Source organism: Pogonomyrmex barbatus, unplaced genomic scaffold (genome assembly GCF_055798465.1).
Source record: "Pogonomyrmex barbatus isolate J1 unplaced genomic scaffold, ASM5579846v1 scaffold2, whole genome shotgun sequence".
In the NCBI taxonomy this organism is placed as follows: domain Eukaryota; kingdom Metazoa; phylum Arthropoda; class Insecta; order Hymenoptera; family Formicidae; genus Pogonomyrmex; species Pogonomyrmex barbatus.
The window spans coordinates 22,434,002-22,451,654 of record NW_028297116.1 but is presented as its reverse complement, the minus strand read 5'-3'; the positions used below and the strand labels follow the sequence as shown (position 1 = coordinate 22,451,654).

General features: G+C 48.0%; 1 protein-coding gene across 1 annotated transcript; it reads left to right on the top strand.

The window, feature by feature from the left end:
• The first annotated feature begins 450 nt into the window (after positions 1–450).
• Positions 451–17,416, top strand: LOC105430181 (uncharacterized). Its single transcript, XM_011643583.3, has 7 exons — positions 451–1,598; positions 4,948–5,160; positions 5,395–5,533; positions 11,337–11,463; positions 13,427–13,475; positions 13,597–13,776; positions 13,909–17,416. The coding sequence occupies exons 1-7, from the start codon at positions 1,303–1,305 to the stop codon at positions 16,583–16,585; spliced, it is 3,681 nt and encodes a 1,226-aa protein (XP_011641885.2). The 5' UTR covers positions 451–1,302; the 3' UTR covers positions 16,586–17,416.
• The last annotated feature ends 237 nt before the right edge of the window (positions 17,417–17,653 follow it).

Below are 17,653 nucleotides of genomic sequence, written 5' to 3'. Positions count from 1 at the left end.
GCGAATGCAAGCTCGGAAAAGTAGGACGTTTCGAGGACTGAGTGGGCAGTGGGACATATCGTTTAAAAGTGGCAACGTATGGTCAGCTCTTATTCTATGAGTGGGCTATCGAACGGTCGTTAGCCCGAATAAATGGGTCCTGGTCTCAAATTATTTGAAATGTAGTGAAATGTAGTAAAGATTCAATCGAGAGACACGATCGTAAAAAATTCACGGTAATACTTTCCACGGTAATACTTTCACTTTTCACAATTTGTACTCTCTGATCATATGAAATTATTTTCAATTATTTTATCTTTGCGTTATATGTAATACGCACGATATACCCAATATCGTGCGTATATCTTTTTATATTTTTATATATACGTGTACACGGGTAATTTCATTGTGGTCTCAATGTATGTGTCTACACATGTATGCAGTCGGTAGACAAATCGTCAGAATCGCGTCGTGAATCGCGCGTCTCTTTCTCTCGCGCGAGAGGAACAATGAGACTCGTTATTTTATTTACATATTGAAGCGCTATTTCATGTCCACCTATAATTACGAAGTCAAACCGCGAGGAGGATTTCAAGCCGACCCTGGGAGGAGGAGAATCGCGGCGGGAGGATGCGGGAGGATCGAGAGGTGGTCCAGGGAAACGGCTGGGGTCTCGGCGTGTCGGTATCGGACTTACGGCGTGCTCTCCGGCGCGCGCGAAGAAGGAAGAAAACGAAGCGGAGAAGAGCGAGCGTGCGTGCGTGCATGCGTGCGTGCGTGCGTGCGCGCGCGCGCGCGCGCGGAAGGAGATTCGTGCTCTGGTTGGCTCCGGCGGCGGTCAGTTTCAGACTCGGCGCTGGACCGTGAGCCACGCGATCTCTCTGTTTCTCTCTCTCTCTCTCTCTCTCTCTCTCTCTCTCTCACTCTCTCGCTCTCTCGCGGCCGCAAGATGTAAAGATCGACGTCGATCGCATAGCGAGGTAGAAACCGTCGCCTCAACGATGATAGAATGACACCGCGCGCCTCGGCTCGCTCCGTGTGCGTGGCCGATCGAGAGGAGATCGAGCGCGGAGAGTGTGCAAGCCGTAGGATCGAGAGCGAGAGTGTGCGGATCGAGATCGCGGGTCCGCGAGTCCGCCGACGAGAAGCTTGAGGAAAGTGCGTCGGGGTAGCGCGGTTGTTGAATAGATCTGCTGCAAATTTGCGAAGATTCGCGGAAAGAGAATACGAGATTGGAGATTAGGTAAAACGCGAGTGCGCCCTCCAAGCGTTGAAATCTCCGCCGGGCGCGCGATATAGGAAAAAAACTCGCGATACGGCTGTATGATGATCTATCACCAATCGAGTCATCAGGCGCCCACCATGTCATCTACCAGGAAGACATCACCCAGGCCGCAGCATCGTAATCTGCAAGCGTCTTCGGCGAAATGTGCGAAGACGAGGCGGGCGAACGAGCGGGCGGTCAACGAGGAGAGATGCAGGGGAAGATGCAGGGTGCAGTGGAGCGAGAAACACGTGAAGGAGGGCCTGGTGCTCGTTCAAGAGACGCAACTCGCCAGGGTGGTCAAGACGGGGCCCATCACGGAACACTACGAGATCGATCCAAAACCATTCGCGAGGTGAGTCCATTCACGATTCGTAATACGATTTTCAGAGTCGCGTAAAAGTTCGCCGAAAATATCTAGCGTGGATTTCTAAAGCATCGTTCGATCGAAACATAAAATGTCATCGTTGCACATGCAAACGGCGATGCAACGTCTCATGAATAAATTGAGACGAGATCACTTGGAATAATAAATCCGTGAGTGATCCGAGTTCCTAAACGAAACTTTTCGGCCGAGTCTCACTCGGCGAGTCTCACGTCATTTACTCCCGACGATCTCGTCGCTCCTCGTCGCAGCTCGCATCGCGTGCAACGAGCCACACAATGATTAATCGCCCTCGGCTGCGACGCGTAATTTGTCAAAGCGTTACTCACGGTAGCAATATACGTGCGCAACGATACGTGACGCGCGTCGCGCATTAATCATATTTATTGCATCGCCGCTAATCGCCGCGCGAATTAGGCGGCCCGTAATGATCAGCGGCGATGACGAGGCGATAGTGACGGGGCGTCGGTAATAGGACGCCGATTGCCCAATTGCTGCAATTTCTCTCGAGCTAATAATTTAATTTAGAGTCGCACGAAACGCGCGTGTTGCACACACGGGACATTTACGGACATAGTGCGGGTCTCGCTCATGATTAATCCGCGTTGTTATCCCGTCGTCGTCGAGCCACCTTCATTTCTGTAAAATTGATCGATTTGATGACTCCCGCGTGTGTGGTCGCCATTTTCTGAATAATAATGATCGATCTATCGTCGAATTCATCGGGGTTTTAAATCCCGCGGAACTATGTAAATTGTCGATCGTCCGGGAGCTTTAATTGCGTCAGGGCATATTCAGCTGTTCGCCTCGGTTTACGCGATCGCGTTTGCGACATCGTGTCAACGTTGTCAACCCCCAACCCGCAACGAGTAAATAAATAAATCGATAAATGTGGGATACGACAGTACCGGTTTCTCAGCGGGGTACTCATACTCGGATTAATCGGGACGGTGTCGATCGGTCGGTTATTAACCGAAACCGATATAGCGGCTCCGTTTCGTGAAGGCGTGACAAGGGGGCTCACTCGCGTGGACTTTAAGACGTTTCATATTCATGGGTGTGGTAATGGGTTGTTTTAATTTCTCTCTCGGAATAGCGTCGGTGCGCGCACTGATAACTTGGTGCGCGCCCCGATATCAGCCGCCGTGATTTTCTCGCAGCGCGTTTGCATCGCTAATGAAGCTGATTTACCTGTTGGCTGGCGCAAGCACAAAGGCGTCTCGCGTAATACATAAACAGTCGCCGTACACCGAGTTGGACCGAGTTACGGATGTAATCGTGCATATTTATGGAGACAGCACCGTGCGTGCGCGCGTGCGTGCATTTGTCACGATCTTGCATCTCCCGCGTATCGCGTTCCTTTCATTTTTTCCATCTTCCTCTCTCCGGTTTCTTGTCCCCCCTCCTCCCCCGTAAAATTGATATAATGAGAATCGAAATCGACATCTTTGTTGAATGAGATACAGCGACTTAAATTGAAGCGAATCCCGGACAATCGGACGTTTTTTTATCGACGCGACGCCTACGTCTTTATTTGCAATTAATCGAGGTAACCGACGGAATCATCCTCCGTTGGGTGATATAAACTTTCGCAAATTACCCAGCCGCGTTTCTCCACTCGACTCTTTTAATATCCCTCGATATCGCCATTATTAAGCGATCCATCGCTGAAATCCAATTTTCTATGATTTTCCACCTGATCTTTAATAATAGCGAACGCTTTAATCGTTGCGCCGTACACAGCGGATATTATCCCGCGTCTCGCCGATTCAACGCACTCCTCTCCGTGTGCATGCGCGCGTTCTTTGATGCCCGGCTCTCTGCGATCGCGGTAATTACTTTTGGAAACGAGCCTTGAGCCCGCGGTAAAGGGCAGGAAAAATTGCGGCGTGTATCACTCTCTCTGTCTGGCGTCGCTTCCTTTGTTTCTCCGTTCCGCGCGCCTTTGACGTCGCGTATATCTCTCCGGGTAGGAGGGACGGAAAAATTCCACGGGTACACCGGCGCACACGGCCTTAAAATTGGAATCGATTAAAGTTAATTGCGTGACGCCGCTATCAGATGCTCATTATCCTTATCTTCGTGACCGCGAAAGGACGCGGCGGATATTGCCGCGGCGATGAGTCGCCGTCGATTTGCACGCGAGGCACGTTTCTCACGGCGATCCCCTGGACGCGATCGCATTTCCGATTCCCAATTTTAAATACGACGTGTCCCTCACATTTTTTTGTTTTAATTGGTCAATCGCAAGAAAGAAAGGTACAAAAATATAAAAATATTTCGCAAAGAATTCTCGATGGTCGGACCTTAAGCGGACGAAAAATATGACAACCGGGATATTTATGATTTCAATGTAGAAAGTTAATGGTACCGTCTATGATTTTATCTTATGGACTCACCGCCGTTTATGTAACACATTCTCCCGTGGATAGAGGCGCTCACTCGCTTAAACAGTGGGTGAAAACGTGAGGTACGCATTACGGGCACAGCCTTGCCAGGCGCCGCTGTGTCGACCTTGCCGAAGAGACGACCGGAATCTTCGACGGCGAGTGCGAGATTCTCAGTACGATGAGGAGCACACTCGGGATTGCAAATAATATAGATCAATAAATAATACAGATCACTTCGTGAAATAAACTAATAGCGAGTAAAATGTCGTTGAAACAGCGAGAGAACGATGAAAATGCTGGTAGCAAAATGAAAGTCGAAATGGATTCTTGCGGATAAAAAAAAACATGAACGTAAAATGAATTCGGTTTGATAGGAAATATAAAGACCAAGTCGATGATAATCGAAAATCTCTGGGGATTTTTTTTTTTTTTTGGAAAGCTCCAACGTCGCGTAGAAAGAAGAATGCAACGAGTGGAGGGAAAAGAGAAAAAACGTTGTGGAAAGAAAAATATTCGAAGTAGCAATGGAGGATGCCAAGGCGGTGGTGTTCGGGCATCGACTCCGTTTTTCAAGGCCGAAAAGAATTCAACGTGAAAACGCGAAGTGAAGCGGCATTAAAAGTCGAAGCTGCATCGAAGCTGCATCCGCTCGAGTGTGTATAGTCGCGCGATGTGTATAGACGATTGCGAGTATAAACTGTACCGTCGCTCTCCATCATATTGAAAGTGCGCTACGCTTTTATTTTATTCTCCCGCGTCATTTCATATCTTATACAATTTATCTCCGGCAATTTTTCAACGTCGTTTTAAGATTAAAATAAATGGAGTATTACGTCTTACGGCGATAAGGGGAAGGTCAGCGTTTCTCTTTCACTTTCTTCCGAAGGATCAGCGTAAAATATTAACAAGGGATTTGTTAAACTTAACAGCGGCCAATGGGCGAGAGTCTACCGCTGCAGGTCGCGATCGACCGGCATACTTTATGCGGCCAAATACTCATCCAGGAGTCGATTCAACGCCGACTGTAGCGCGGAGCTGAGACACGAGATTGCTCTATTGTCCCTGTGCTCGCAATCGCCACGTGTCGTTAGGCTGCACGATGTCTACGAGACGCCAAAGGAAATCATCTTAGTCATGGAATAGTAAGTCTACCAACGTCTTTCTTCTTTCCTTTTGACCAAATAGATTCACGAATTTTCTCAATATTAATTATTATCCTTCTTAGAGAGGGATTGCCATGAAGATTGCGATTAATTGAGAAAATAATAAAGAAAGAAATTTTTTTATATTTCGGTTAACGATGTGAAACTGAACATCCTAAACACATCGTCCATCTCCGACTACATTATCCCAAGAAACGACGATTTCTTTTTCAGCGCGCCCGGAGGCGATCTGCAGACGCTCATCGACGGCGATTTGGTGCCCCTCGAAGGTGACGTCGTACACTTTGTGCGGCAGCTAGTGGAAGGACTCGCCTACCTCCACGAGAGAAATATCGCCCATTTGGACATCAAGGTAAGTTCGACCCATAAAAGGTCGATGCGAACTTGTCACGCTTCTCTCCGTATATCCGGATCCCGGAACTCGACTCTGCGCCGCCAGAAATTTCCGACTGTTTTCTCCGTGCTCGCCCGTGCGCGGCCGGGATGAAAACGCGAGAAAGACTGCGCGGGAAAATTTCACGGTCCAGGTTCTCTCTCAACGTCGGGTTTATTCCTCGTCGATTTATATGCGATATAACGATCGATCGCATATTCCTCTGTATCCGCTGTATCTCAATGGCGTAGTCGGCTAATCGAACATATCGGTCGGTTCATTGCGAGCGACAGATTCTATTCCGCAAAAGCGATATAACGCGCCGCAGATGAAAGAGAGCATTAATTGCGATCAGTCGCGCTATCGATTGCATGAGACGATGAACGATAAGCTCTTGAAACAAATTGGGATTGCCATTTACAGACAAAGTACTGACAAAGGCACATTCACGTACATATATACACACATACGTGCGCGGGATTGACGTTTAATCGTAGGGCTTTTCGATCACAGCGCGATTCGATGAGAAAAAAGAAAAAGAATCGGATACAAATGAAATCGAATACACGGACCTACTTTGACCTACTTGTTCCTGCTGCAATTTATCGCATCCGTAGAGCGTAGCGAGTTATTCCGCGAAAATCGAACTTGCTTTTATCCGCGAACTCTCCACGACGAAGGAAAAAAAAAAAGAGATAGAGACTGCGTCATGTTCGCGACGACGAACGCGAATGGAAAACGAACGAGCCAACCGGACTTTCGAAACTTGATATATCTTCGCAAGCGAGATTTTCGCTCTTCCGAGTCGACGGTGTGGATTTCGCGTTCGCTGTTCATCAGCAAAAAGAACCCGCGCGCCAGACGCTTCAGTACTTTCGGTACAACAGTTTTTCTCATTAATGATTGTACGAATTATTTTGGGATCTTTCTTAGTCAGCACTCTGAAAATTGGACAGCGTTTCGAGCTCGGGACGAATGAATCGTCCATTGAGCGACGAGGTGCAACAGCCGGTTCGAGCTCCGCTTTATTCTTCGAGGACGATTCTGTTTTTTGCCGAATATCCGGGCTTCGTTCAGACGGCAAACACTTCGGACTGCCTTATTTTTTGCGACGTTTTTCTTTATTTTCTTTTTTGTCGGTCATAAAATGCGCCAGTGGCATTCGACCGAGCGCAGACGCGTCGTCGGTATCGCACCATAGTCGTCGACATTTACACCAGGGGTCTTTAATCTCCGACGGTCTTTAATCTCGACGGCATTGTTTTATCGCTCCCGAGAGAATCCTTTGCCGTTTGAGCGCTGCGTAAAAACGTCGGCGGCTTAGAAGTCTCGGAAAGCGGGACGACCTTCCGCTCCGAGGATTTAATTTGAGCCGGGAGCTTTTATTTCGTGATATTTTGTCTATTCTCTCTTCACATTTGAATATTTTTCATCGTTGTTTTATTAGTGTTCTATTACTGTCTATTCCTCGTCGATCCGATTAAAAGCACACTAGAATATCGTGCGATATATCTCGCGCCGTTCGAATAACTTTTACATATGTACGTCTCGTCGCTAATCGAGAAAATAAGGTGATCGATATTGAGTCAGATTAGCGTTGCGAGGTGAACAAGGTGCCAAGTTGTAAAACCGCGTGGACATTCGCGGAAAAAATCAACTTACGACAACAACATGCAGAAACGGCTTCGCGCCGTAAAGTGCATTTTGATCCGACGAGGTCATCGGAATTGCTCGTTACGGACGAGAAGATTCCTCCTTGTTATCCTCGCCAGAGCACAAAAGAGAAAGAAAGAGAGAGAGAGAGAGAGAGAGAGAGAGAGGGGGGGGAGAGGGGAAGAAGAGAGAGAGAGAAAGAGAGGTCGTCAAGCCTTTAGCAGCTCGAAACGACATGCTCGAACGAGGTAGCGGAATACTCGGTATCGTCCGTCTTGCGCTTCTTGTCTGCAATCCTCGTTCGTGAGTTAAAAGTCAATTTGCATCACACAACGAAGAACCGAGAGTCCGATTACTGCCGCGCAGTAAACAAAGAGTGCCTCCGTCGAGTCGAGTGATGCCGATTAGAATCGAGTTAATCGCGTCAGTCGATTATGAGTCGATTAGCGTTTACCGCACACGAGGGAGGGGAGGGGGATTGACGCAATAAATTAACTCCGACCTACTGCTCGTTGCTCAAGTCCCCGACGAATGGGCACCACCTGATTTATTTCGTAAGCGCTACGGCCGCGGCCGGCGAAGTGTTCGACTACGGTGCACGTATGTACGTAAGTACGCGCCGTTGCGTACGACGTGAACGATTATTCCCGCGCTCCATAAACACGCCGCTGCCGTATTTGGCGATGCGGCATATATAGCACGAACATGAAAAGAAAAAGAAAAAGGGGGAGAAGAGAGAGAAAGAAGATTCGCCATCGAGTGTTCGCACATGAACCCTGAAGTCGAGTCGTGCTCTACGCGTGCGATTTCTACGCTGACTCGCGTCGAGAGGAAAGAGGAGCCACTGACGGATCTCTCTCGCCGCGTCGAGAGACAACTACGTGAAAACACCGCTTCGCGGAATACAAGGAAAGGAGAGAAAAAAAAAATGAACAAGAACAGGACAGAACGACTCTTGCTCTCGTCTCGGGTCATCGCGGGATGCCGTTCGAGTTCGAGTTGCCACCCACACGCGGGTGTCCGCGGGAGCGCGCGCAGATGCTATCTCGCAGCGAGCGATCGCGAGAGCTCGCGACGCGCGGAGAAGAGAGGAAAAAAAAAAGAAGAAAAAAGGAAGGAGAAGAAAACAGACGGAACGCAGCTTCTCGCGCTGCAGCGAACCACGCCCTGCTCCTTCGCCGGTCGTGCGTGCTCTTGGTGATTCACCACCTGGTTCCTGCCTCCTCCGTGGGGTGTCCGGCGTCTGGCCTGCCATAACCGGAGCAACTCCCGATAACCCGAGAGTTCCCGCGAAGGGGAAATCGACGCACAGCATGCCCCTGATCAAGTATTCGAATTCGAGTCAATCGACAAGTAGCCTTATGTCTGTAACGCCCCCTGGCATACGATTTTATATCTGAGGCGTATTAGCATAGACCACCGGTCAAGCCAGGTGCAATATATTTACTCCTTTCCACGTAGAGAACAAACAGCTTCGATCAGACGACTTTGACGTATTCGCTCGAACCCACGCGTCTGTTTGGACAACGTGAAAAGATTTCGTCGATTCGATGCGTGTGGGATTGCCGATCGTATCCTTCTGGAAGGCCCGCGGCGAGCCGATCATCGGATATTTACAAATGTCATAATGTTCGAAAGAAATTTATTAACAAAACGCCCAAGGCAATTGTTGAAATCAAAACTCCGTTTCCGGCTGGTCTTCATTTGCAATTTACAAAATTTACAGAATTCGTGGAGATGCGATTAATCAAACCGTCTAGACATCAACACACTTTTAGCACAGTATATATTAATAGTTTCATCTTATATATATATGACATGTACGTCAGCGTGTTACTTGATACTTTTAGTGTAAATTATATTCCGAAACTTGATATTTGTTTAATTGTAATAGAATCGAATCGAGAACGAAATCCCTTGAGGAGTTAATATCGTAATCCAAATGTTTGATTAGCGTATTTGGGATACAGAGCGCATTGCGCTGATTCCGTTCACGTCGCGCTTCCTATTTCGTCGAGCGAATCTATCGCAAATTAGGTTCGCGTACAACGAGATCGCGTCATCCGATCTCTCCGCAGTTCGCGAGCGGCAGAGGCCAGGCTGAATGGGAATTACTTCGCGCTTAACGCGACAGACGCGTTTCACGGAAAACGCGAGATCTGGCGAGAAAATAAATCTTTTGAAAAAGGCGACGAGTCGAGCGAGAGAGAGAGAGAGAGAGAGAGAGAGAGAGAGAGAGAGAGAGAGAGAGAGAGAGAGAGAGAGAGAGAGAGAGAGAGAGAGAGAGAGAGGACAGCGGACGAGGATGGGCGGCGTTCGCCGTTTCGATTCGCGAGCGCGATTGCGAGCCGCGCATTATTCTTTACGGTCTTCCCACTGGAGAACAGCCTGCTTGTCATTCGGTTGCACGCATTCGCGAGCTTCTGCGCGATATTATTACGATCGTAAAGCCGACGCGCGGGGAGCGCGCACGGCCGCGTAATATTCCCGCCACGTAATGGCCCCGTCGAGAGAATTACGTATCTCCGAGGGCCGGCGAGATTTATTTTTATGTCTTTTGTCATTATTTATTAGTCGCGCGCGGCCAAGAGAAACTTTGAATATTCAGGCGCGCCTACGTGAAAATGCCCAAGGCTCACACTCCCGCTAAAGCGACGATGATGCTGACCGAGCGCGGAGCGCGCCTCGACCAGGCGCTCGAAAAAGGGTCGTCCTCCGTCGCGTTTCGTCTTCTTCGGCGCAGCCGGAGCAGTTCGTGTGTACACGCTCTTATTTACCATGAGAAAGACAGAACGGACGATCTTTTAACGCCGACACACCTACGACGGACAGCCGACTTGCCGCTTTATCATATCTTGCTCAATCGACGTGCGTTGTTCCACATGCGAGCGTACGCGACGTATATGCGTTTGCTTGGCTCGTTCGACCGAACGATCTGGCCGCTGACGAAAGCTGCGATTTCTGCGATCACGATCGATATATCGAATATATAGAATATGTTATGTATGTACCCCTTACGAGATCGTTGTTGATCTAGATTATGTCGGCGATTACAATAATCGAGCCTTCGGTAGTCAGCGACCTTCGTCGTATGTCGATTACCACTGACGATTTATGGTAATTGGATTGTCGGCATATCTTTGAATTCACGGCGATCCGTCGCGTATTGTCGGCGCGATGGTAGTTCGCGCGCTTCTTATCCTTCACGTCACGTCACGATGCGCTATCATAAATTATCTCGGGATGATATCGCGAGACTCCACGTCGATGTCTTTCGCGACTAATTATTTGCCTCGACCGCGATCGATCGGCCGCGTTGGAGTACCAATACGAATACACAGCGACCTAATTGTAATCGGCATCGGCGATTGCATTTATATTGGCGGACAAGCGTCGCTATTCACCGGATCGCCGCGTAAAAAAAAACGAAGACGGACGTTCCTGCACGCGGGCAGTGCACCGCGCTCATCGAGCTCTCCTCTGTTTCTCTTTGTCGCGAAGTGTATATCTGGAATCGAGTGTGGAATTCGAAATAAAGTGACCGTGATCACCGGATGCGGAAGCGTTGCGCACAAGTCCCGTGCCTTCGAGAAACGGGATAACGCCGAAGCGTTATCGTGGCATCGCGATTCCGCAATTGAATTCGACGTGTGTAACACCGAAATTCCATCGACCGGTGGAAATGCCGGCATACGATACCGGCCGCGCTGAAACACGATACAGAAATCGCTTCCTCGCGCCATTAATATGCTCGCGCGGTCCTTATCTGCGCGAGCACGCGGAAGACCGATCGCATCCCTCGGGTTACGACCGTAATAAAACGCGACGACAGGCAGTTTCACCTTCTCGAAATGCGAACGCGATCGCAGCGAAACTATGTGCTCCGCGAGATAAAGCCGCGATTTGATCGTGCGGATTGGCGAACGAGGCGATTAACGGTTGATCCTGTCGGAAGCCAAACTGATAAAATAAAAAATCGGAGAAAATTGTTAAATTTATTTGACATTGATCATGCACACTAAAATTGAGAGGTTTATAAAAAAATGAGTTAGTTTTTAGGAAGACTTTTGAGACTGTTTACTCAAAGCTTTTTCTAGTAGATATATGCACGATTTATGATTTTTTCCAGCCTCAAAATCTGGTCATGATGGGTCCTTTCCCGGACTGCGACGTTAAGCTGTGCGACTTTGAAATCTCAAGAGTGATCCTCGAGGGTACGGAGGTTCGGGAGATTCTTGGCACGCCGGATTATGTCGGTGAGTGACCGACCTTCTAAAGATCTCACTGCATTTACTATCTCTCGATTATATACGGCTCGATACGAAGCTTGTAATTTAATCCTTAAATAATGTGCATGGATCAACGGAAGGTATAAAAATATGTAAGAATAATATGCATGCAAAAGAAAAAAAATATTTGTATACGTCAGAAGTATATGCCTTATTTAAAGAGATACTTGTTAAGGAAGCCGAAAAAAAATTTGTTTAATAACGCAAAAAGTCTTTCATTATGCTATATCGCTCTTTCAAGCAGGAACGTCCAATTTTCAATCGCGTCGTTAACGTTATTCGTTATAACGTTATTCAAGATTTCGAAAGTTTAACGCGCTCCATAAATCTCTTTCGGCCACGCCGCAATTCGGAGCACGGTCGGTTAAGAGATCGCCGAGAGATCGGCGCCGATAGCGGCTTGACAAACTTCCTTAATCAAGAACACAAAAATATAAATTGCCGCATTATGGCTGTCAGGAGATAGCGTGTACCGCGCATTATTACTCGATACCAGTGGAGTCACCGTGACGTTGTTTCGGAGGGGAAACTCGTCCAGGTGGTACGTCCGCGCTCTTTGCTCTTTGCCGCGCGGTTTAATTGCTACCGATCATTATCTGGGTCCGCTAATTGACGATCACCGCGGCGAGATCGCAAATATAATCGATATTAATTGACACGTTAGCCTCATTGCACGCTACCGAGCCCGCACAGACGCACGCCCTTAATAAAGTCGAGGGGGAGGGGGGGGGAACCCCGTGCCCCGTTACGCGCACGCATACGCACACGCGCGGCTACGAGCCTCCCCCTTGATCCCCCTTTGCCGTAATTGACGTCGGTCTCTTCAAATCGTGCCGTTTACCAGGCAAGATAATCGACACGTTGTGACCTTTACGTCGCGGAACGAAGTAAATAGTAAAGTTGGACGACCGATGGATTAACGTTCCTTCTTTGTACCGATCTTTTTTTTCTCTTTTCTCTTTCTCTCCCTGTCCCTCTTTCCCTCTCTATCTCTGTCTCTTCCTCGCGAAAATTGAGATCTCGCGCGAACAATGCTACTTCGTCAGAGCGTCGCAAGCCCAAATACGATTTGCAATTAATAAAGCGACGTGTTCCCTCGGACTCCTCGAAAATTATTTACCGATTAATCATCGCGTCGATGTCGGCTTCAATCAGTCTCGCCCGCCCACCGATCTCATTTTCTCATTCGCCGTACGAGCGAAATGTCAAGCGGCGAGGTGTCGGAGGTGGAAACCGTTACGCCCGTTAAGACACAGGGTGCTCTAAATCCGTCCGTTTAACAGGCAAGAAACAGGCCGGTGGACTACCCGCCACGCGGTTTAATTGATGCGTGTCGCCACCGCGCACGATCGCGCACTGTCTACGAAATAATAGGATCAACGGGGTCGGTGGTGGGTAGGCAGTTTAAGATCGTATCGTCAGCCGAGGCAATCCGGTCTGACGGTTCTGACCGGCGTTAGACCGGAACAGTCATTGCGATCGTATATCTCTCCTCGCTCCGCTCACGCTAAACTTTTACGGACAGCTTTACGGGCGCGGAGCCGGGAATCAATAATGACGATCTTAGGCGGCGAAACGTCCGAGAGAGGGAGAGAGAGAGAGAGAGAGAGAGAGAGAGAGAGAGAGAGAGAGAGAGAGAGAGAGAGAGAGAGAGAGAGCTCAAATTCCCGACGCGGCATTATCTCGTCTCGCGATCTTCGCGCTCGCCTCATCTCCGCGCGCGATCCAACCCACGATTCGATTTTCGTACGTAAATAAAAATGACGCTCGCGAGCCCGAGTGATGTCACGTGCGAGGTCACTGGACACGGAGTATAAGTGGACGCGGAGGAGAGGAGACCTCGGCACGTGTGATCGTTGAATTCTATTGTGCGTACATTTCCATATATTCAATATCATACATATATAATATGTTTACATTTCTCTTTCAGCGCCTGAAATATTGCATTACGAGCCGATCACGCTGGCAGCCGACATGTGGTAAGGCCAAACCCCTCATGTCCATTTTCTTATCCTTTCGATATATGTATATAAATGCGATATATGTATATAAATGGAATGGATTTCCATCCAATTTTTTACGAAATTATCCACATTTCAGGTCTCTCGGTGTCACGACCTACGTGTTGCTGACGGGCTTCTCGCCCTTTGGCGGCGAGACCGATCAAGAAACCTTTCAGAATATATCTTTGGGAGAGGTGGATTTTCCCGAGGAGCTATTCGAGGATGTCTCGGCGCAGGCGAAGGACTTCGTCGCGAAGCTCTTGGTGCTAGACCCAAGGTAAAAAATAGTGATGAGTCCTTCTTTCAAGAGTTTTTCAAGCAAATATATTTTCGAGATGTTCAAGGTTCTCGAGGAGATCTTTAAAAATCTTTGGAGAAGTAATTTTTATTCCTATTATTATTTCCTAAGTGCACGAATGACCGCGAAGCAATGCCTGCGCCACGATTGGCTACGCGGCGCCCCGACACAAGCGTCGCCGCATCTGCGAAGGTACCTGTCGAAGTCACGAGAGGTTCTTCTGGAACGTGTGGTCAGCCGCGAGAACCTGAGGAGAGCCGCGCTAATGAGCCAGGCGACCAGCCAGGCGAGTCTCTGCCAGGCGGATGTTCAAAGTGATCATCAGAGCTATCGGCAGCATCGTCGACAAGGCTTACAAGATTGCATGCTCAGTCAAAGCGAGATGTGTCTGAGCCATTGTCTAACTGGAAGTCGCTCGAGTTTGGCGGGTAGCGAAGGATTCACCAGCCCGGCGGATTCTCAGGCCAGTCTGAATTCCTCCAGAACCAGCCTGAGCTGCGCGAGCCAGAGCTGCCTGTTAAACCAGGAACAGACGCAAGGACTGTTGAATAAGGCACAGAGTCGGTCCCAAGCTAATTTGAATCAAGGCCTCAGCCGCGGTATACTCTCGAAGATACGCAGCCTGAATCGCGTTCAGTCTCAGGCATGTCTGCTGAATGGAATGTCTGCTTCGGCAATCAATTGCGAGCGAGCTGGTGCCGTCACAATGAATCCTGTGATCAGCAAGTCCCGCGAGAAACTATATGGTCTGAGATCTCTATCAAAGTCCCAAGGTGTCTTGGATATCTATAGAAGTCTGGAGTGTCTGAAACGACGGAGGAAGAGCTACCAGCGCGCCAAGACCGACATGTTGCCGATTTTCAAGCAACTTGGCGCCGAGATCGCGTCCTCCAGATTCACATCTCCGATCGATGACGATCATATGATGGTTGATGTAAAATCAGACATCGATTTAACATCCGAAAAAATCGAGCGAGAGGTTGATGAAAATATGCCAACGGTTTCAATAACAGACGCGAAGATGTCGAACGACTTCAGCGACGATGATCGAAGTAACTCCTACGTCGAATCGAGTAATGACCCGCAGCGCGCGGCGAAGAACGCGGAACCGTCGCAGACTCCAAAGAAACTCACCTCGGGATCGGAGGAGAACCTGGATTCTCTCAAGTCCGTCGAGTCGGACACCCTGACAGAGGATTCCGACGAAATGCCGTTATGCCGCAACGTGGCGTCCGACGACAGCGCGGACAAACGTCCCTGCGAACGGCAACATTCCGATGTGTCCAGTCGTTCCAATAACTCGGCGGCGTCCGACGACAAGGAGGATCGTTCGACAGAGTCGGAGAACGAGGAGCCGAAGTACACGGTCGCGCAGCTGGTCTCCGCCTTCAATAAGCATCAGGAGGTTGCCTCGAAGACGAGTCTGAGAGCGATCATGTCCGAGAGACGAATCAACGAGATGACATTCCCGACCGGCACGAAGGCGCTGCGTCTCTTCATCCCCGATATTAACATTACCGAGAGCAAGATCGTCAGACGGAAGACAAGTTACAAGCCGCGAAAGAATTGGGAGGAACTCAGGAAGCGCAACGAGAAGAACGAGGGTATCTTGAAGAGTCTTGATAATGATTCTGGCAACGAAGATGATGATAATGACGAGGACGAGACTCGGAACAAGGAGGATCTCACGAAGGATGAAAGGGTGATGAGCGCTGAGAAAAATGACATCGATATTTCGCAGGGCTTAATAATTCCGGAAGAAGACATAAACTTATCCTTGGATCGATGGTCGCTCTTGCGACCTGAGAATAGCAACGGACAGAGCATTTTTGTTGACAATACGAACACTCAAGTCAGCGTCGATATTACGATAAATGAAAAATATAAGCGATGCGTGAAAGGTGCTATGTCCGGTAAAACGATGGAAACGATCGTGGACAAAAATGAGGAAAAGCATCCAAAGCCACTGGAAGTACAGCCAAGAATTGCTGTTCCGATACACCAGAAAGAGAAGGAAAGATTACCCAATTACATATATCCGGATATAACTGCTGCCACCAAAGACGACAATCGCGAGGCGTTTAAAAAGAATGCTGTCGTGACCAATGGAAAATCTGGACTTAAAATACCTAGGACGAATATCGAACAAACCAAACCGAGTTTCGGCACTGAATCTACCAATGTGAATCTCAAGGATATCCTACAACGGGTAGACAGTTCTCAAAGTACTCCTAAAGAAAATCTGGAAAATTTGAGAAAGAGGACATCAATCGCGAAGATTATCTTGAACGACAATCTCGTCCATGATAATCAAGACGGTGGTGGTTGCAAAACGAATTCTCGCGCGAAAAGCGAACCGCCCTCGAACGACGGTCACTCGGAAGAACGAGTGAAACTGATGGTACCGCCATCCTTCATCCGATCTTCCTCTTTGTCCAGCGACAGCAGCTGTCCTACGCCATCCAGCGTGCAATCTGACGTGAACGTGTCATGGGAGGATGTCCAAGTCACTGCGAGCTCCAGTCCATCTCTGGAGAGGGAAGATGTCTGCAGGGTCGCGAAGAAGGGCGATATTCAGCGAACGTACAGTGAGGGAAGAAATAAACAATGTGCGGAGGATCGTAAAGTCTGGGGTCGAATTTGCACAGGTTCTTATACTAGAGCCATGGAAAGATTTAGCGGTAAAAATATAGACGCTACAAAGAAGTCATCGGCTTCAACAATCCTCGCGCAACAGGCGGAGAAGACTAGGAGAAAGAGCAGCCCCGCGATGCCGCAATATGTATAAAATTTTTAAGAATTTTAATCTCTAGACGATTGCCTAGAGATCTAAAGTGCATACGTTGCGTTTCTCTCGAATAAGAGATTTGAGATAATATAATAAATAAATAATCTACTTAATGTTCCTGAAGGAATAGCGGACTTTTGACTAGATTTGGTAGCAACGCGAAATAAAGGTAGAGAAATTGACATTTTTCTTCACCATGTCTTAGCCGTGTTAAAGCAAGAGAGATAATGCTTTCGTGGCCTTGGCAGATGACCGTGACCGTGAATGAGAATCTTGAGTGATTCGCGGGCATTAGAAGCTCCGTTGCTATGTCACGCGCCGACATCTCCGAGCGAAGCGTATTATTGACGTGGCTTAATGATGCGGAGACATGTGTTAACGATTCTACCGACCGTCATTAACGTCCCACTCGATCGAGCGCTTGATTGATGGCTCTAATGTTATCCCTTTGAGTTAATCTCCGTATTAAGGGAACACTTATCTCTATTCTCGCGCGCACGCATGCATTGTCAAAATGGTATCAACGATGGTGAATGTATTTTCACAGGAAAATGAGAGCAGTGAAGGAAGTAGCGTAGTTTTGAAATTATTTGACGGATATCCGTCTTGATATGCATTACTTTTTTTTTTTATATTCGTATTATTCTTAAATTTTTCCTACGTGACATCCTTTAGAAGAGTTTCAAAGTTTTTGATAATTTTGATATCATATAAAGATTGGATTTTCTGGATTTTTCTATGTTTTTTTTTTTTTTTTTTCTTTGATGAATGCTCTCTGTATGTATTTTTTTATATATGTGTAATCTATTAATAAACTGAAATTAAAAACAAGCACACTCGTTTCTCAGTGTAGTTGTCGGAAAGATAGTTACGATCGGTTTTGTAATTAGGGATACGATCGTGAAATTAAAAGAATCACTGCGGACAACACACAATCACGGCCATGGCTCCTTATGGGATAATTATGGAGTGATTCACTCTAAGCAAATTGCGTACGCGCGCTTTCAAAGGCACGATTACATTACAGATCGATGCAGGAACTACAGGCAACTTGACCTCCGCGAAATT